General features: G+C 39.4%; 1 protein-coding gene across 2 annotated transcripts in view; it reads left to right on the forward strand.

The window, feature by feature from the left end:
* Positions 1 to 22,632, forward strand: part of LOC132871133 (nuclear factor of activated T-cells, cytoplasmic 1-like) — a 90,324-nt gene that overhangs the window by 38,871 nt on the left and 28,821 nt on the right. For both annotated transcript variants that reach the window (XM_060905237.1, XM_060905238.1), the window contains exons 7-8: positions 2,683 to 2,738; positions 8,829 to 8,961. In XM_060905237.1, the coding sequence (XP_060761220.1) occupies positions 2,683 to 2,738; positions 8,829 to 8,961 (189 nt within the window). The remainder of the gene's footprint in view (positions 1 to 2,682; positions 2,739 to 8,828; positions 8,962 to 22,632) is intronic.

Genomic DNA, 22,632 nt, shown 5'->3' on the forward strand with positions numbered 1-22,632 from the left:
CAGGAACAGAAGCATTTTTACAGATGTTGCAGGGAGTGCACGGAAAGTTTTGCGGTTATCAGTCCTACAGCTCTCTCTGACATGAAAAGGTATGCCACATATGTGGCTCTCACCCAACTCATCTGATGCACAAAAAAACAAAGGCCAGGAAAAGGACGATTAAGACCTCGTCTTTTAGTTTGTCGTTTTATCCTGTAGAGCAATTTTCCTGGCTACAGGGGCCCCCATAAAAACGGCTGTGTTTAATTTTGGTACACGCTGATGGGAGACAGATATTAAGAGAGTGAAAGACAGAGACAGGATGGGGAAGTGAGGAAAAAGAAAAAAAAAACACAGGCTGACAGGTGAGAGTTAGATAACGGGGAGAGGCAATCCTATTTGTTATTAAAAATAGTGCATTTCTATTTATCAGAAATGATCAGAAATCCCTAGCTAATATAGATTTCCCTGTATTTTCCATCCATCTATTCATTTCACACCCATTCATGACCTAAATTACTGTAAAACAGGTGATTATATACGGGGAAAATGAAAAACAATTAAAACCTGATCCTATACTGTTCCTGCACGTGAATATGCACAAATATTCTCCAAGCAGGTTAATATTGTTTGGCTGTAAACTTTAATCTTTATATTATTCCTCGAGATGAACCAGATCTCAGGGAACAAACGGAATTGATTTATGGTCCATAAACACAACGTTCGCATGATGGATGTCGGGTCTGCAGTTTAACTGTTGATTAAGGAACACAGGCTTTATTATAGTGTAGTGTTACAGTAATTATAATATCGCCGCTTGGACAATTTACACAAACATGCCACATCTTGAAGATGGTATGCATGTTGAACTTCCCATTCATGTAGATAAATCTAAGTCTCTTGTCTCATATTAGCCTGATTTAGAGTTTATTATAATGCATAATGCATTTAGTATACTAATAGTGGTGGTAACTTTAGCTCCCCACTGCAGACTGATAGATACGTACAGACACAAAAGCAAGTCATAAGATCTTTTATTGATATTGTTTTCATTAAAACAATAATCTTTATTGACTGATTAATGCACTGATATATAACACAGACTGATCGAAATGCATAAGCATTGTACACTGTAACTTAAGATTCCATTTGAATTACTTTAAATGCAATTGAGTTGAACTGAGAGAGAGAAAGAGAGAGAGAGAGAGAAAGGAGATTGTGAATGAAGGAAAGGGAGGAGTGAAGGATGAAGGAGCAGCACCTGAAAAACATGTTTATCAGCAGTGGACTTAAGGGGATGTCTAAGGTTTCCCCACTGGAGAAGACAGAGGAGTGAGATTCCCCCATGATGCAGTGCTGTTAAAGGAATACTTCCCCTCCAATGTGTCCAAAAATCCAACAGTAAAGAACGGAGAGTTGGCGAGACCGAACAGTACTGCTCACTTGGGATCATGCGTCCTGCTCCCGACTAGAATTCGCTTTTATTCATTATTTATTTATGTAACCGTATTTGGAAAAAGTGTTCCATTAATAGATTAATATCTCTGTCTTTCGGTGTATATGTATCACTTTCGCACATACAGGGTTGTAGATCTTGCTCCACACACACACTTACGCAAACACGCACACTTTGCTCGGAGTCGATAGGACAAAAACCTGCCTGAGATTTGCTCTTGAGAGAAATTGATGAGAAGAACAGATCAGTGGAAAACCATACACTGGCCCAGTTTTAGTTTGACTCAGACTCCGTCAGTGTACTGATAATGAAAGTTTAACCACATCCTCTAAATTCCATATGCATGTTTGTTATAGAGGATATTCCTGATCATACTCTCTGCCCACATACACCGAATTTAGTGAATAAATCAACGTAGTTAATACAATTAATTACTCAGGTAAATAGAAATGTGACTCGATTATACAAGTCTCATTAATAACCAACACTAATACTGTACATAATCATTGTTTAGTGTTTAGCTGCTTTGAAGAATTGGAGATTATGAGAAGATATACTGTATAGCTGCTTGTAAAAATCAGTGCTTACTTTATATACTGTAATTTAGACCATCATCTTCAGAATTATTGGCACCTTGGATGAAACCGAGCAAAAATTCATGTGTAAATTTCAAATTTTTCGATACTAACAAACTTGTATGACTTTTCTACTTGTCTTTTCTTTAATTTCCTATTCCAAATAATTGCACATACATTATAATTCATTTTTATGAAAGAATTTGACAATTAATTGCACTTATGAATTAAAATTTTCAATAGATCTAGAGTGATCATGATCCCAGGTTCTAACAAAAATCACAAAGCTTGTGATGAAACTTTCTAACATACCTTCTTTTCTAATAACTTAGCACCTACAGGTCTGATCTTTTGAAAACTGAATTTTTTTTTTTGTATAAATAAGGTTGTTGTTGTTTTTTTTAAATTGAATCCTTATTTATGATGGTCACTCCACACCAAACACACACATGTAGAGCTGCATAAGAATAAGAAGAATACAATCAATATCAAAAAAGTTTTAAAACAACAAACCTTTACCAAAATGTCTGATCTTTCCGTGCTGCATGACGACTGCTTTTGACTTTTACTTCATACATTTCAAAATAAAAATCTGTACCTTCTACCTTTCTACTTGCTACACTTTGAAACACTACATATATAGAATTTTGTGCATTTTTTTTGTACTTTCAGATGGACACCATGTATGGGAGACAGAAGCCAATGTGGACAAGGATTCTCGCAAATCTGTAAGTAGATAGATAGATAGATAGATAGATAGATAGATAGATAGATAGATAGATAGATAGATAGATAGATACAGTGGTGCTTGAAAGTTTGTGAACCCTTTAGAATTTTCTATATTTCTGCATAAATATGACCTAAAACATCATCAGATTTTCACACAAGTCCTAAAAGTAAATAAAGAGAACCCAGTTAAACAAATGAGACAAAAATATTATACTTGATTATTTATTTATTGAGGAAAATTATCCAGTATTACATATCTGTGAGTGGCAAAAGTATGTGAACCTCTCGGATTAGCAGTTAATTTGAAGGCGAAATTAGAGTCAGGTGTTTTCAATCAGTGGGATGACAATCAGGTGTGAGTGGGCACCCTGTTTTATTTAAAGAACAGGGATCTATCAAAGTCTGATCTTCACAACACATGTTTGTGGAAGTGTATCAAGGCACGAACAAATTAGATTTCTGAGGACCTCAGAAAAAGCATTGTTGATGCTCATCAGGCTGGAAAAGGTTACAAAACCATCTCTAAAGAGTTTGGACTCCACCAATCCACAGTCAGACAGATTGTGTACAAATGGAGGAAATTCAAGACCATTGTTACCCTCCCCAGGAGTGGTCGACCAACAAAGATCACTCCAAGAGCAAGGCATGTAATAGTCGGCGAGGTCACAAAGGATCCCAGGGTAACTTCTAAGCAACTGAAGGCCTCTCTCACACTGGCTAATGTTAATGTTCATGAGTCCACCATCAGGAGAACACTGAACAAGAATGGTGTGCATGGCAGGGTTGCAAGGAGAAAGCCACTGCTCTATAAAAAAGAACACTGCTGGTTGTCTGCAGTTTGCTAAAGATTATGTGGACAAGCCAGAAGGCTATTGGAAAAATGTTTTGTGGATGGGTGAGACCAAACTAGAACTTTTTGGTTTAAATGAGCAGCATTATGTTTGGAGAAAGGAAAACACTGCATTCCAGCATAAGAACCTTATCCCATCTGTGAAACATGGTGGTGGTAGTATCATGGTTTGGGCCTGTTTTGCTGCATCTGGGCCAGGACGGCTTGCCATCATTGATGGAACAATGAATTCTGAATTATACCAGCGAATTCTAACGGAAAATGTCAGGACATCTGTGCATGAACTGAATCTCAAGAGAAGGTGGATCATGCAGCAAGACAACAACCCTAAGCAAACAAGTTGTTCTACCAAAGAATGGTTAAAGAAGAATAAAGTTAATGTTTTGGAATGGCCGAGTCAAAGTCCTGACCTTAATCCAATCGAAATGTTGTGGAAGGACCTGAAGCGAGCAGTTCATGTGAGGAAACCCACCAACATCCCAGAGTTGAAGCTGTTCTGTACGGAGGAATGGGCTAAAATTCCTCCAAGCCGGTGTGCAGGACTGATCAACTGTTACCGGAAACGTTTAGTTGCAGTTATTGCTGCACAAGGGGGTCACACCAGATACTAAAAGCAAAGGTTCACATACTTTTGCTACTCACAGATATGTAATATTGGATCATTTTCCTCAATAAATAAATGAGCAAGTATAATATTTTTGTCTCATTTGTTTAACTGGGTTCTCTTTATCTACTTTTAGGACTTGTGTGAAAATCTGATGATGTTTTAGGTCATATTTATGCAGAAATATAGAAAATTCAAAAGGGTTCACAAACTTTCAAGCACCACTGTAGATAGATAGATAGATAGATAGATAGATAGATAGATAGATAGATAGATAGATAGAACTAATCATATGCAGACATATTCATCGGAATCAAGTATCACATACAGCAATATGCATCATTTTCTCTCCTTATATTCACTTAAATTAGCGTATCTTTTCGTATTTAAGGAATTATTTTATCATTTTGAGACGCTATTTCGGTGATGCAAGGTTTAGTTATACACACTCTCCCTGCTTCTAGATTATACACACTCTGATGTAACCTTTGCTCATTCATTACTCGACGTAAAAGAGGCCGCTGATTAGCTTGTGCAATACTAAGTGATCTTTTCACCAATTTGCAAGTCTCTGCTTTCAGTTCAGTGACTCAAATTACTGCTCATTGTGTCCCAATTTTCCACTACATACATACTAGCAAACCCCCCCACACACACACACACTCCCACGACAAACATACATACACACGCACACCCACACACACAGTCATCAGCTTCATTTGCTGTCGCACAAACAAAAATAGGTCTGATTTAGACACCTCAATTATTCTATCTTTTCATCACCTGAATTTACGACACTCCAAAAAGTAATATTTAAACACAAGCACTTGCTTTGTCATGTTCATAGAACACACTTGAAGTCTTTCTTGTACTTCAAACACACCGTTCAAACATGTTTTTGTGAAGGAAATAATGTACGAATAAACCGTTCCGCGTCTTGGTTATATTTATATTCAGAAAACAGAGAGAGCGACATGCACTAATTAGCTTTTTATTGCTTTTATGCTAATTTGTGTCCCAAAAGGTTGTTTATGTCTGGAATTAAAACAAGGCAAAGATATAATACATCTTCAGGATCTACAATTATACATTACTTAGTTTTGATGAGGTTTCACTAACCAACAGAACAGCACTAGAGCACTTGATATTAATGCAATGAATCTAATTTTGTTACATCGTTCAACCCTTGGTTTCATTTTTGTGACTTTTATACCTCCAGTCTAGTCCATCGTTACCATTCCCAATCAAACATGCTCACATTTTACATCTTCCTACAAAGCAATTGTCGCTCTTTGCTCTTGTAGAACTTCTGCCTACACAAACTCAAACCTTCGGTTTTGTCTTTTGTCATTATTGCGTGGTTTGGCCTTTCTCGTTGCGAGTCCTTGCGTCAGCTAAGCTAATCATGACCCTTCGCCTTAATGCTAATTGGCCTTTAGGGCCAGTCCGTGATAGGACCAGACCCACACAGTGGAAAAAACCCAGTAAGTTTGCGTGTGTGTGTGTGTGTGTGTGTGTGTTAGAGGAGCAAAAATGTAAAGACTATTATAACATGGTTGTTTATTGAGAGTCTATGGAAACATGGCGATCTCATTTTGTTTCCCCTGACACACCAGAGGACACACACACTCTCACATGCACACCCGCACACACATACCTGGGTCCATGGTTATGGCCTCGACCTGCAGACGAGCCCCATCTGTTTAAAAGAGTGCAGAATCAGCACAAAGGGTTTCCTCCACTCCATCCGTCCATCACAACGCAGACGGCTGTTGATGTCATCGCTGCTCCTCCACTACACACAAACACAGAGGGATGAAATATCACATACCAAGATGCTAAAACAATACATATGTTTTTTTTCTTTCTCATGGATAGATCATTTCTCACCTTCCTTCAGATACCACAAGCCAAAAAAAAAACCCCTTCCTTTTCACAAATTAGGGGAAATCCCTTTTAGCTGCCCATATTAATATATTTTAAGAATTTTCATGCTAGCATCATTTGCTAGATGAAGTTTTTCTTTTATTTCACTGGTGAGAAGATTGATTTAGATTAGTTTCACTCTCACAGATTCTCTTCCAAATTATCTTAATGAATTCGGGATTGTTTTTGTTTGTTTGTTTGTTTGTTAGGCTTTTTTGTCTTTTGAGAAAGAGGCTGAGGTAAAGCTAGATTTAAATACATGTGTTATTTACTAGCTGGGAGGTCCGTATCGTGAAATACCGTGACCGAGGTCTTGAAAGTACTGACCGAGGTTAGTATTCAAAGCCGAGGTCACGGTATTTCACCATACGGACCGACCGTAAGCTGGTAAATAATATATTTATTTTTTTCTTTACCAAATTCTAGCAGAAAACGAGCGCGCCCGAAAGGGAAAACCGAGCCGAGCCGCCATTTTGAATCCTCATTCACGGCTGTAATGCAAATTGCTTCCTCCTCGGTATACAAGTGCACTTCCATGGCAGGAAAAAAACTACATTTTGCCACCTATGTAGTCCCCTATTTATACAAAATTGAGTCATTCAGGATTCAGCCATGTTTTTGCTCGGCGTTAGCAAGTTACAGGTTTTTAGCTTTCTCCTGAAATGTCTTCTTTTATTTCTTCTTCCTCAGGGTAGTAAAACTCGCTTTCGCTGTGAACACTGTCGTTATCGCTATCCATGCTGTAAAATTAATGCTATTCTCCTGAGAAATGCTGGCAAAAATTTTAAGATTTTTGATGATCTTATAAATAAATCTTATAAAAAAAGATAAATATTGACAAAAAATTCTACCATGTTTGTTGTTGTTGTGAACGAGCGAGTCGCCAGAGGTCCGTAACCGGGGTCCGTACCGTAGGATACGGACCCGCTCGCCAGCCAATCAGAGCGCAGGTTTTGGACCGCGAAAAAAATAATGATTGTTTTTACCTCAGGAAAAATAATACTTAGCATAGCTCGCAGGACTTCACACAAATGGCATCAAATTGCTCTGGAAATCAATTTCACAATGAGGAAATAAAGCTAAAGTAATCTTAGCTGAAATAAAATACAAGGACCACACAAAATCCAGTTAGCTAGCTAGCTCACGTGCCTACTAGCCTAAAAACAGTGTTTGCTTTATGATTTCAAAGATTATACCGTACTGTACTGTACTGCTTAAGTAATGGTCACCAAATTAACATCATAAAATAAAAGAGTGATGAAAATTTTGCACAGTGAATGTTTATTGTGAATAAATTTTCTCTCAGTTTGAGCCCTGGGCATAAACAAGGCAGGCTAATGTTGCTAATAATAACTGAATCTGGTCTAACTGTCAGTCCTTTTGTCTTCAGGCAGATTCTACCATAACAGAGGCCAGTTAAGTCCCATCTCCTTAAATTGCAGAATTGATTATTTTGATCATTCTATTAAGATTTTCTAGTAGCATTTGGGGTCTTGGACATTCACAGTAAATTTTAGGACAGTAGTCCTGGTAACTAATTAATAAAAGCCTGACATGACAGACATGCTAAATGCCAATAGAAACACATCGGTTTCTATCATCAAAATCTGACAGACAAACTAACGTCTACCGTCATATTCTGACAGACACTCTAGATGACAATAGCAACAAAACTGTTTCTTACATTATTAATCTGATAAATTTAATAATAATATTAAATACCTCATCACTAGAACCAAATAATAAAATAAAATATTGAAATAAAGATAAAATTTATTTTCAAAATTGAAATATCAACAATAATTGTCAGAACAGTGACGATAGACACGACTGTGTCACTTTCGCGGGGAAATAACACATTGAAATGGCCTGTCGGCTGAAAGGGTCGCAAGTGGCTCTGAATTATCTCAACTTACGATAGTTTTCCTCCAGAAAAATTTAAATATGAATGCACAAATATATTCTCAATGTTTCTATCGTCAAAAATTTCAATCGTCAGGATAGCTGACTGAAAATCTTACCTTGATTTATTTGATGAAATCTAGCTGTCAGAACTCCAAGTCTTGCCCGGAAGTAAATGTCTGCTGTCACAAAAATCATGCGCAGTAGAATTTCCTCTTTGCGTCAGTCAACATGTGCGTGGTGAGGGCTTGAATTTTGCTATCGTCAGGTGCATTTGATTGACAGACTGACGATAGCATTTTTTAAAAATAACTGTGGGCTTCTCTCGTGAACGAAATAGTTTTTTCGCTGTTAATCTATTTCAACTCTATCTGTTGACACCCAAAAATTATAAAGCCTGCTTCTACACGATAACCACCAAAGATCCATAATGGCCGAGTCTATCGTCAGGTCATCTGACAGAAATTCACTGACGATAGCAACAGGGATAATGAAAGTGATTTTTAAAATGGGAGTTATGTCTGTCAGATATGTCAAAGAAATAGAACTTTATTCTTTAAAAATCTTTTATTGATATACTCAGTGTATTTTTAAATGACATGTGCTGTTTTAGAAGACCAAATACCATATTTTCAATCTTGAAAATATTACCTCACTGAAAAAAGGACAAGAAAAATTTCTTATTTTGTGGGCAAGTGGTTAATGGATCCAGTTAAATCTGCCTTAAGTCTCCCTTCAGAACACTTACACTTCTTCACAGCTTGGTGGAAACACAGTTAATACACCGTATGTTCTTTTTTCCAACAGACTTCTTTGGTGGTGGAGATCCCTCCTTACCGCAATCAGAGGATATCCAGCGCCGTGCCTGTTAGCTTCTACGTCTGCAACGGCAAGAGGAAGAGGAGCCAGTATCACCGCTTTACCTACCTGCCGTGCAACGGTAACGAACCACGCCTCACACGACAGCTCATCTCTTTCCTTATCTTTACTTTGTTCTTCATCCTAGTAATCTGCACCATGCTTCTGAAGCGCTAGGATTTCACTCTCTTTTGAGGCAGAAAATTCTGGAAACATCTCATCTCATCTCATTATCTCTAGCCGCTTTATCCTTCTACAGGGTCGCAGGCAAGCTGGAGCCTATCCCAGCTGACTACGGGCGAAAGGCGGGGTACACCCTGGACAAGTCGCCAGGTCATCACAGGGCTGACACATAGACACAGACAACCATTCACACTCACATTCACACCTACGGTCAATTTAGAGTCACCAGTTAACCTAACCTGCATGTCTTTGGACTGTGGGGGAAACCGGAGCACCCGGAGGAAACCCACGCGGACACGGGGAGAACATGCAAACTCCGCACAGAAAGGCCCTCGCCGGCCACGGGGCTCGAACCCAGGACCTTCTTGCTGTGAGGCGACAGCGCTAGCCACTACACCACCGTGCCGCCTTCTGGAAACATGATCTGATAAATTTTAATTGCACTTTCAGTGTCTGCAGTGCAAACAGCACAAATTTTATCAACATTGTCATAAACGCCAGAAAGTCAGAGGATTTTTTTTTCTTCTGTGCGAGTACATGTGTGTGTGTGTGTGTGTGTGTGTGTGTGTGTGTGTGTGTGTGTGTGACAGTGAAAATGAGAGAGAAGGCCAACAAAGGCTGTCATCACTTCCTGCTGCGCTCGTGTGAATTGCTCCTGCTACCACTTCAAGCACAATTGCGGTTGTTGATGTTTCTCATAAAGAACATCTCACGCACACTATAGTGTTGGGCATTTAAAAAAAAAAGAATGCACAACACACAGACACACACACATACAGACACATACGAAAGCCACGGAGTGTGAAAACCGCCTCTAAAATTAGCTGCAGATTCTTTAAAAAGCGGAAGGACGACACAAACAGGCTGCGGTCTGTGGGAGGTATTGAAAATAACCATCACTTTCCATTCATCTGACGTACTATACGTCCTGTAAACACAAATGAAATATACGTGGCAATGTGCTAACAGATCCCACCAAGACCATGACACTATTCTGATCAAGGCCGCTATCTTGTCATTACAACCCCAAGACCGAAAACGTTGGGACGGTACGTTGAAATTGAAAGTAAAACTGAAAACAATGATTTGGAAATAATTTTTGACCTGTATTTCAGTCAAAACAACACATTGCTGGATGTTTTACTGAATGAACTGTATTGTTTTATCAAAAGAAACACATTTCGATTTTGATTCTTGCAAAACATTTCAAAAAAGTTGGGACGGTAAATCATGTACCACTTTATAATGTTGCCACAACACTTCAAAGATGTTTAGGGACTGAAGACACCAAGTGAAGTGTTTCAGGTGTTACAGTATTTTGTCCCATTCTTCCTGCAAACTGGTCTTAAGGTGTGTAATAGTACGAGGTCATCATTGTCATATTTTTCCTTTCAAAATTCTCCACACATTCTGTATTGGGGACAGAGTGGACGGGCACCCTCTTCTTCCACAGCCATGCCTTTGTAATGTGTGCAGAATGTGGATTCGCATTGTCTTGTTGAAATCTCCCTGGAAAAGACGTCATCTTGAAGGCAGCATATGTTGCTCCAAAATCTCAGTGTACTTTTCTTCTCCATCACAGAAGTGTAAGTTACCTTTGCCAAGGGTACTAACACAACCCCATACCATGACACACCCTGGCTTTTGGACTTGTTCCTGGTTACAATCTGGATGGTCCTTTATGCCTTTGGTCCAGAGCACATGGTGTCCATTTCTTCCAAAAAAGACCTGGAATACTGATTCATCTGACCACAGTACACATTTCCACTGTGTGATGGTCCATCCCAGACGCCTCTGAGCCCAGAGAAGTTGACGGCACTTCTGGACAGTTAACATAAAGCTTCCTTTTTGCACAGTAAAGTTTTAACTGGTGTTTGTGGATGTAACTCCATATTGTAGAACTTGACAAAGGTTTGCCAAAGTAACCCTGAGCCCATGTGGTTCTATCAGCTATAGATGAATGATGGTTCTTGATGCAGTGAGGAATCGGAGATCATGGGTGTTCAGATTAGGCTTGAGCCCTTGCCCTTTACGCACTGAAATTCCTCCAGATTCCTTGCATTGTTTCATGATATTATGCACCAAAGAAGGTGTTTTTAAACATTTCAATAATTTTCTCACACATTTGTTGGCAAACTGGAGATCCTTGACTCATCTTTGCTCCTCAAAGACTAGGCCTTTCCTGGATACTGATTTTGGACCAAATCATGATTACACTCCCCTGATGACATCACCTGTTTCAAATCACATCATTATTTAATCGTTTTACTTCATTACTAGCCCTAAATTGGCCCCGTACCAACTTTTTTTGGAATGTGTTACAGCACTGAAACACAGAAATGGATGCATATTAACAAATGAAATGAAGTTGACCAGACAAAACATAAAATATCTTGGGTTCATTCAGTCTGCAATGAAACACAAGTCAAAGTCAATTTATTTGACTTGTGCTTAATTTTTTTTATTTGCATTCTCCATGCCGTCCCAACTTTTTCTGAGTTGAAAACTTAGAAAGAGATGTGCATGTCGTTCAGAGACAGTGTGTCTTATCTGTGTTTCGTGGCATGCAAAATCCACATAACTGCTTGATGTTATCTGCAGTTACTGATATGGAAAGAAACCTGCTTATTGTACTATTCCTGGGTTGATCAGTCATGCAAACATGTCTGATTATGGCAACTTCCCGCTAACTTTACCACGAGCTTTATTGGTCAAAACCAGATATTAACTCACAGGCAGACATAACTACGAACCAGGCAAATAGGATCAGAACTAGGATGGTAACTAGCATATAAGAACAAATACAGAAGAACGAGGCTCAGAATTAAGTGAGAATGAACAATATGACATCATGACAAATACAGGCTGTATATTATTCATTCATTCATCTCGAGCCAGGAATATAAAGCTGGAGTACTGTACACCCTGGATGGGAACAGAAATCCATCATCGGGCATCAAAACAAGGAACAGGTGCACACAGTCAGGGAAAATGAACCTATTACAAGACAAGGATGTTCGTGTGAAAAAAAAATACATTTCTATAAATTCATAAACTATTCTCATTACTTTTTTTGAGTGCGCTATCAAACAGGATTTCCTGCCCAACCATCTTCTCAAGTAAGTGCAGAGTTGAATACAAAATTTGCACCCTCCACCCCCGGTTTTTGAACGGTTAAAAAAAAAGTACTTTGATTTTACACTTTATCTGCAAAAAAATTAATTCCACAGTGTTGCAAGCAGAAAGTGGGTGTATCCTGTGGCAAGACCTCAATACAAAACCTAAAACATCAGCAAAATTACCACAGTAACAACATTTTTTGACCAATTAATATTCATATCACATTCAGAAAGTGACAAATCATATCATTTCAAATGATTGCACTGTTATCTATTACTAATATCTGAACATGGAATATTCAACCTTTTTTTTTTTTTAAACTTGATGATGGAACATCTGGAAAACCGAACACACAACCTTATTGCCTTATTTTCTTTGCTTTCTTCATTTTATTACAGGGCGTGCAAACTTTTGCTCTTGAGCACAGTACTGTGCAAAAGTCTTCATGCAAAGAAATGCTGTAAAGCAAAGATGCCTTCAAAAATAATGCATTTCTAGGGTTAAAAAAAATACTGTATAGAGCAGCATACATGTCAACCTTTGGTCAGTCAAACCTGTATAACCAACCTCCAAAATCCGTATTTCCCTTATAAAATCCGTATAAGATGCAAATTAAAATAATTTACCTAAAATTTGGATGATAATTAACAATGATATATCCAAGTTACTTTTTATTCAATATTAATAACAATAAACCTTCAGAATGAATACAAAGCTCCAATGTTCGACAAAAACACAAAGTGTCACTCTAATGTTCTGAATTGTACTCCATGACAGCTTTTTTAGCACTCTGCACCAATACCTCACGAGGCTGCATGTCACAGCAAGTGTCTGTGTTGATCTTGCCGGAGTGCCCATTCAGAATCTTTTCAGTCGCTACTGAAAGTCGCTCAGGTGGAAATACGCGTTTCAAACAAAATGTTACTTCCCGGTTGGCGGGATTCTCGGCTGTTTGTGCTTTCTGTGCTGTACAGTACGTTTGTAAATGTTATGCGCTCTTTTATCATCGTGGGAATTGATTATAGCACTAAATAAATATTGAAGTTTTTTTTAAAGAATCCGTATAACTTTATTTGCACGCCCGTATACTACGTTTATTGAATCAAATCCGTATAAAATACGGACATTCCATATAGGTTGACATGTATGGAGCAGTAAACAGTAATAAATCAAATGAAGTCAATATTTGGTGTGGTGGCTTTTTGCTTTAAAAAAAAAAATAGTAGTCTCAAGTACAGTGTGTTCAATTTTATAAGGAAATGAGCTGGAAGTTTTACTGAGCATCTTACAGAACCTGCCAGAGTTCTTCTGGAGGTGTTGACCATCACACTTGTGCCTTATTTATGCAGCGAAACCCAGAAATCTTCGGGGGGATTTTTTGTTGTGTTTTTTTTTTTTTTTTTAACATGCTGCTTCCTTTATTGATATACAAACAGAAACATTAGTGCTGGAAAATTAATGTTAGGAAAACTAAAATCTTTTTGTACTAACTTGATAATATAGAAGTTACCCCCCCCCCAAAAAAAAAACACATATAATGATGTTTGTACAAAAAAATAAAATAAAATAAAATAAAGGGTGCCAAGACTTTTGTGCAGTAGCATCACATTTTAGCGATCCAATCCTTAGTGACTAAGGGACTATCCCTTGCCCTGTGTGTCTTTTTACAGTTTGTTCCATTTATCAGGATTAACACTTTAAGCATTTTTCTTTCTTTTTCTTTTTCTTTTTTCCATCTCCGTGCTACCTGCTACGTTTAACGTCCACCTCTGTGTATATATTTATACGTAGTGAATTACTTCTCCTGATGTTCTTGCTCATTGCTGTATATCATAGAAAACTATATTTTCTCACCTCATTTACAGCTAAATATGTTTTTTATTAGGTGGTATAATGGCTGGCAGTTTCTTTGAAATGGGTTTCATACATTTTATTTTCTAAATGCTCCAAGATGTCTCGAATGGTATAAAAATGAAATATAGGAGAGATAAATCCAACACTGTAAAACGTTCACTTTTGTGCATGAAAGAAGTATTAGGAATGTGGATTTGTGTATGCATGTGTCTGTGTGTGTGTGCATGTTTGAATTGGCTGAATCAGTGTGTGTGTGTGTGTGTGTGAGCGCAGCTCTTGCTCGCTCCCGACGTGAGCGTCACTTTTCCAATCGCACTTCCAACAACTCTCTCGTGTGCAAAGTCGTGACGCAGCGTCTTGTTCGCTTCTTCCAAATAAGACACATTCTCACTAACCACATAAAACAGAGGCGAAAAAGGGCTGGAACAGAGGAAAGCCCACTTTATCCGTCGCTTCTCGGAATCCCTTTATTTTTACAAGCACAACAAAGATTCCTTCACAATATCGAGTTCTATTAATAACCCAAACAGCGGCAGCCTCTTCAGCTCAACTTGAGCTTATTATAAGGGTTGTGTTTATCATAAGGGTGGTGTGTTTGAGGCTTTATGACTTATTTTAAAATTCTTTTCAAAATGACTTAAGTTGTGACTATAATTAGAGCAATATTGTTTAAAAAAAAGTAGACTCCTAAAATATACTTGGCTGAAAAAAAAAAGAGACTTTTATGAGTCAGATGTAAATCACATCGATAATGAGGTCATTTGAGAGGAACGAAATGGTTCTGTGCAGTCATGGGAAAGACGTTTGGAAATTAGAAATTTGGGAAATTGATTGAACACAGTTTGACAAATGAAGATTCCGGACATTAAAGGTAGACCGCCTTTCAAATTTTTCAAATGTAGGTCATAAAAATAATTCCCCCCCCCCCCCCCCCGACACCCAATTATTTTTCTTTAGTGAACTGAAAGCTACTGTAGTTTTTTTCAATAGAACAATTAGTGAATTTAAGGCCATGTGGCCCTAAATTCTCTGCTATTTTTTCATGCTTCACCATGACCCAATACAAGATACTACTGTATGTCATGCGTCACGTGGTGGGCTTTCCCTGTTCGCACAAGGCATTGTGGGATACAAATTTGAAACAGGAGAGAAAAGTAAAGGCTGTGAATGTGCGAATGAAACGTGAAAGACCGACTACAGTAACAGAAAGCGAGAAGAAAAGACGAAAGAAGAAAGGAAACGCAGGAAACACCAAATTAATAAATATCGGCGCTCAGCGAGCACCTCAGTGTGATTAGCTGTTCGTTTAGCGACAAAATGATGGAACTGTCAGCGCACGCTCAAAGGTAAACTTGCGCATGCACACACATACACACACAAACACGGACTTCCTCTGTCTACTTGACTGTGTGAAGCAAGCAAAACCATGCATATTATTTGCTTTAATCCCCTCAAATTAAAGAACTTCCCAGCCACAGAATGGCCTGATATTTTGTGAGATATTACAGAAATAAACATATATCAGGACGACCAAATTTCAGAAGGAGCTAAATTTCACCGATTTTAGGAAATCGAAAGGCCGTCTAGCTTTAAGGTTACCTTATTGCACAGTGCACTTCATGATTTGCATGTTTTAAAACAGTAGAGTTAATCTTAGGTTTTTTAGAAAATTGTAAAATTCTCAGAATAAATTTAGAGATTTTAGGATTATCTTTTTTTTTTTTAGAAAATTTTACATTCAACGCTATTTAAAAAAAGACTCTTAGGGATTTTCCTCTTGAAATGGTCGGAATTTTTTTTTTTTACATAGAACGCAACTGTTTTTGAACAAGGATAAATTTATATATATATATATATATATATATATATATATATATATATATATATATATATATATATAGGCGGCACGGTGGTGTAGTGGTTAGCGCTGTCGCCTCACAGCAAGAAGGTCCGGGTTCGAGCCCCGTGGCTGGCGAGGGCCTTTCTGTGCGGAGTTTGCATGTTCTCCCCGTGTCCATGTGGGTTTCCTCCGGGTGCTCCGGTTTCCCCCACAGTCCAAAGACATGCAGGTTAGGTTAACTGGTGACTCTAAATTGACCGTAGGTGTGAATGTGAGTGTGAATGGTTGTCTGTGTGTCAGCCCTGTGATGACCTGGCGACTTGTCCAGGGTGTACCCCGCCTTTCGCCCGTAGTCAGCTGGGATAGGCTCCAGCTTGCCTGCTACCTAGCCTGGGAAATCCCATGCTGCTTTGCACAATCGTTCCGATCTGAAAAGACAGCATGGAAACTATAGTCTAAAGGCTCGCCTGAGTTAGGGAGCCAATCAGAGAGTGGGGAGGGGTGGAAAGACGGTGACGCGTACTACTCGACAAACGGAAGCTTGCAGTTTATTTGGGACTGTTTACAGATCACATTTAACATGGTGGCGAGCGATACGAACCAAACTTTCGATCAAGCTTTAGACACTGTTCTGAATAGTTTAGAGCGAAAGTTTGTTTTAAAAAACCTCTTCGTCTTCTTCATCGCTCTAACTACGTCACCGGGTACAACTGCCATGATTGGCCATGGGCTACGTATACGCCAAATGATAGACATTTGCAACGTCCAATAAACGGCCGTTGACAATCGTAAACCACACCTCCCCTACGAGAAATTCAATAGGCGGATTCCAGACCACATTTCACTTGTGATATGGTCGGGTGTTAACCAGACTACCTGCGACCCTGTAGAACAGAATAAAGCAGCTAAAGAGAATGAGATGATATATATGGTAAATAAGAAACAGAATGTAACTTGTATTCTCATCTGCACACACACGGAAACAGGTCTTGTATATATATCCCATTAAAATGTTAAGCTCTTATACTAACTAATATGAAGTCAAAATATCTCATCTATTTTAAAATCTTTTTTTTAGCTATAAAATTAAATGACCCTGGACATCAATGGGACGTCTACAAGCAGCGAACAGAACACAGGGGTTAAAATGAAACACATGACATGTCAGTGGAAGCTTGTTGACCTCTCGTTGTGTAACTCTTCAGATGTTTCAGCCAGCTGTGGCTTTGTCCAGCAACCAAAACATGACTAAGCACCATAAAACCACTCTCTGTGTGTGGCATAACACCCACAACACACACACTGTCCATTTTCCAGGGCCGACTGACCGTCTCATACTCAATACAGTGTCTACTTTGTCTATTCACAAAGGACAGCGGGACAGACGTTTCTCTTACAGACGGCATGCAAAAAAAAGTTTCAGAAACGTCTCCTTTATTTCACCTTGACGATCTTCAGAAATCGAGACATTCTGTCCTGTATGAGCCGGGAGAAGTGGCAGTCCAAGTTTAGGGACTGATAGTTTGCCAGTTTTGAGGGAGCATGCTGTTTGTCGTGATTGTGTGGAACTGGAACTAGCGCTGGCAGGACAGGAGTTGGCACGGTTTTGGGCCGGTGACAGACACAACCAACTGGTCCATATTGGCCACCAGATTGCTCCTGCCAGGGGGCTTGTAATTACGACTAGGCCCTCGTGACGTAATTAAGAATCACCTGTGTCACACGGAGACTCCTTTGTCCTTTCATTCTGTCTCAAACTGCAAAACTGAAAAAGTATTTTGGTTACGCATTGCAGGTGTATACTGATGAGTAGATCTGCTCGGATTTTATACAGTTTATACACTAAGACCATAATTTCATAATTTTATCGAAAAATAACAGGAATTATTGCACAGCTAACACTTATTACCCAGGAATATACTAATTAACTGATTCTTGAAATATATCTAAAATTTTAAACTTTCAGTCAATAATTGTTGGACTTTTACAAAGTCAGTTATTAAACACTGATTGTATGCTGTCTGTAAAAGAGCTTTCTATCAGTTTATTTGTAGCATAAAAGCAATGTTGTAGTCGAGTCACTAAACCTCAAGTCCGAGTCCAGTCTCAAGTCCCCAGTGTTCAAGTCTGAGTCATCTCATCTCATTATCTCTAGCCGCTTTATCCTGTTCTACAGGGTCGCAGGCAAGCTGGAGCCTATCCCAGCTGACTATGGGCGAAAGGCGGGGTACACCCTGGACAAGTCGCCAGGTCATCACAGGGCTGACACATAGACACAGACAACCATTCACACTCACATTCACACCTACGGTCAATTTAGAGTCACCAGTTAACCTAACCTGCATGTCTTTGGACTGTGGGGGAAACCGGAGCACCCGGAGGAAACCCACGCGGACACGGGGAGAACATGCAAACTCCGCACAGAAAGGCCCTCGCCGGCCACGGGGCTCGAACCCGGACCCTCTTGCTGTGAGGCGACAGCGCTAACCACTACACCACCATGCCGCCCCAAGTCCGAGTCATTAAAGAAAATTTCAAGTTGAGTCCGAGAACAAGACTTCTACAAAGTCGCACCATGTGACGGCGGCTGTTGCTGCCTTTCTGTGAAAGCGTCTCTGCTACTGTGTCGGACTAACGTTCCTGCTCGACCGCCCCATTTTAGTTAACAGGCTACAGATAAAAAGCTTCTTCATCGCTCAGCAAGCCCCGCCCACTATCAACAGGGCAAATAACATGAGAGAGGGTTAACACTAGCTAGTTCATCGCTCAGCAAGCAAGCTCTGCTATCAACAGAGCAATGATCATAGCGTGTCACTTCCTTCTCTGGGTGGAGTCTCGCCAAATGACGATTGAAGTTCGAGGTTGTCCGCGTCGTCTCCGCGATAGTTTTTCTACATATGGAACACATCGCAGTGCATTTTTTCCCCACTGCATGAGAAGTCTGTAAAAGCAAAAGTGGACAATCCTAGGGGCGTCTCTCCAGGCATTTTAACACCATTAATATTAGTTTGTTCCTGAACATGACGTATGAACAGGTGAATGTGCATTCTCTTACACGAAATTAGCAGAAAAATTAATGTAGATATAGATATAAATATATTATGCCAAATTGTTATGTCAAGTTACAAAAAATAAAGAAAAATCCAAGTCCTCGTCTCCAATTTACGAGTCTGAATGCAGTTAATGCACGAGTCCAAGTCCGAGGCCGAGTCATCAGTGCTCAAGTCCAAGTCAAGTCATGAGTCCTTAAAATTAGGGCACGTGTCGGACTCGAGTACTCCAAGCCTGCATAAGTATGGAATTAAACACTTGACAGCATGCTGTTATTGGAAAATAAACAACGACGAATACGATTGTTTTTGTCAAACAGCACATTCCGAAGAGGCTTATTAAAGACTCGCGCATTGTTACTTTTATCCATTTATAATTGCATTCGAATGTTGTGGAACCTCCAAGAAATAAAACGTTAGTTCCTGTTGTGACTTGTGTACATTATAACAGCTCAAAACAATCTCACGAAGCTCTCTTTTACTCTCTTTCGAAGACTTGTCTGACCATGTTGGAAACCTAAAAAAGGTAAACAACTTTCCCGCTGAGTGTTATAAAGCGCTGACACTGGAGACTCCTTCCAGAAATGTTAACTTCACCCTATCAAGAATGACACAGTTACTGTGTAAGATGTTACTCCGGAAATAATAACACATTTGAACAAGGCCATTAATATCCATCCATCCATTATCCGTAGCCGCTTATCCTGTGCAGGGTCGCAGGCAAGCTAGAGCCTATCCCAGCTGACTACGGGCGAAAGGCGGGGTACACCCTGGACAAGTCGCCAGGTCATCACAGAGCTGATACATTGAGACAAACAACCATTCACACTCACATTCACACCTACGGTCAATTTAGAGTCACCAGTTAACCTAACCTGCATGTCTTTGGACTGTGGGGGAAACCGGAGCACCCGGAGGAAACCCACGCGGACACGGGAAGAACATGCAAACTCCACACAGAAAGGCCCCCATCAGCCACTAGGCTCGAACCCAGAACCTTCTTGCTGTGAGGTGACAGTGCCGTCGTGCCACCCTGGCCATTAATATATACATTTTAAAAAAACTAGCAATGAGAGTGACTCTCCAAGCTGCTGTTATAGAAAGTGAATCAACCTCCAGCTCCAGCTTGCCTGCGACCCTGCACAGGATAAGTGGTTATGGATAATGGATGGATGTTATTTAACAGCAAGAGCCAGACGAATGTTTGCCCGACTGGACGTTTGGTTTCTAACCGCAGTTCACATTGATGCACAGAAGCGCTGCTAGAGTCCCTCTGTACTCTCAGCTCTCGAGAGAAAAGTCACACTTTGTAAACATCCACTTTGGGCCTGATGACTTTAATAGAAGCGAGATGGTCGTAAAAAGAGATCCTGGAGTGAAACAGAGAGACAGATACTGGCAAAAATGCTCAAACAGACCTTCTCTTAGATGGCTGGAAAAATAAATACAACAGGATGTTAATCGAATGAGAGGAAAATAGAGCTTTACTTGTGCTTCATTTTTGCTCATGTGCAGATTTAATTATTAATTCTGTCGCGAAGGCCGATTTCTCCAGTAAAAATAAAAGAACAGAGTCATAGATCTGGGGCTTGTCTTCTCTAATGGAGATTAAGGACTGGTCTTGGAATATATTTAGTCCTCGACTAGGTTTTATCAAGATCAGATATCGATCAGCTTTGATTAGACTGAATACTTTCAAGGGTATCACAGATGTACCATTTTCATTCTGTCACATCCAGGAGGAAAATCCACCGCCAGTCCGACTGTCCAAAATTTCATTAAGGTTTTTTTTTTAATGTGTGTTTGTTTTGAAATTTTGCCATTGCGTTTTGACTGCAGTGTATTGCATGCTGTTGAGTCCACCAGTCCTTCGTAAAAAATAAATGAATAAATAAATAAATCCAACATATTTATCCCAAGGTGACTTAAAGCAAAGAGCTTCACTCCAGATGCACCAAACAACAGCCAGGCCAGGGCTGGTAGGTGTAGTCTCCAGAGGAAGTGCTTAGGGAGAGCCAGAGATCATGGGAGCAGCTGACTCGCACCAGGCAGGGTGCCCGGGGACGCCCACAGCACTCCCACGCCACTTAGAGCAGACAGCAATGACGTAAATCCATGGCGCGCTGGGTATCGCGGGTGTGAAAGATTCATTTCGTTAAAAAACTAACAACCTTGGAACAAGATTGTCTGAAATCAGATGGGAAACTTGTTTGGGTTCGTTAGAGATGTGTCTCACCAAGCTGACTTTAGTGTGCTTGTCGATTCTTCGATTCTACTTTGGAGATTACACAAGTGCGAGTGCAAAAGCTATGATATGATGTGATATAGAATTGCACAAAGCTGTTCAACAATTCAATAAGTAACAAGGTTCGTCTATCAATAATTTTCAATTTTAAAGTGCCATTCCACCATTGGATGTATTCTTTGGCATAAAATACAATATATTTTGACAACATATATAAATGGTATCACTAGATAGAGAAATCTTTTAGCTTCAAAATGATATATCAAACATGATTTTTTGACAACGACAAGTATATTAATTTTGCGACCAAAGTCACCTACCCTTTTAATTTCCGCGTGTGATGTCATCGGCAGGTTCCCCTTCTTGTGTACCACGTGACGTGTGACGTGGCACATATTATCAGCAATGGCAGATAGAACGCGATAAAAATAATACCAATAAATCTAGCTAATACCAATAAATCTAGCTAACTGAAAGATTAACTCAAAATTTTTCGCAATTTTTTTGGCCCCCATATACGAGGAGAAATGACTCTCTCACTTTGGGGGTTTCCTGGTCTAAAAATAGACCGACACGTGGTACACAAGAAGGGGAACCTGCCAATGACATCACGTTTCACTACCGCACGGAAATTAAAAGGGTAGGTGACTTTGGTCGCAAAATTAATATACTTATTGTTGTCAAAAAATTATGTTCGATATATCATTTTGAAGCTAAAAGATTTCTCTGTCTAGTCATGTTGTCATAAAATATATTGTATTTTATGCCAAAGAATACATCCAATGGTGGAATGGCACTTTAACCTGTGAATAGTTCAGTGTAGGACTAAAAGGTCATTCAATTCTGAGGTATTGGGTTGGAGCTTTATGATGCAGAAAGTTGTCTAGTGTCATTTTTCACTCATCGAAACTATTATTTTAGTCTTACTTTTTGTTTACAGAGTGGATAGAAAATGTGGAATATGTCTGCCTTGGAACCCAAAATGTCCACGATAATTGCCTGTATTCAAGTGAATCAGTGTACTGTGGAAACAAATGAGGGGTTATCTGAATTGAAGTGGCTGTTCATTGGACTTCCTTCAGTTTTCTTTCTCCTAAGCCTCCGCAACCACATGCTGAGCGGACTCACTCAACCAGCTCTAAGTACCTAATCAAAGATAAATCATTTTCATTCCTATTTTTTTTGTCCTTTAGGACAACATTTGGTTATCCAATGTGGAGCCCATGGGATCTAAAGCTCCTACAGCAGCTTGCTCTCTTTCAATCTGCTTTCTAATAGCACATTAGAGCTGGAGACCAGTCTAAAGAGAATTTTAATATTAGAGCCAGCTGTGAAGCTATCCCTGATGACTCACTGTTTCTTCTTTTCTGTTTTGTGTCCTGTGTTAAAATAACAGAGATCTCCAACGCTCGTTCTGAACAGTTGATTTGGTTTAAGAGGGTATCCTTTTCACACTTGCCA

The sequence above is a fragment of the Neoarius graeffei genome, chromosome 23, assembly GCF_027579695.1.
Source record: "Neoarius graeffei isolate fNeoGra1 chromosome 23, fNeoGra1.pri, whole genome shotgun sequence".
NCBI classification, from domain to species: domain Eukaryota; kingdom Metazoa; phylum Chordata; class Actinopteri; order Siluriformes; family Ariidae; genus Neoarius; species Neoarius graeffei.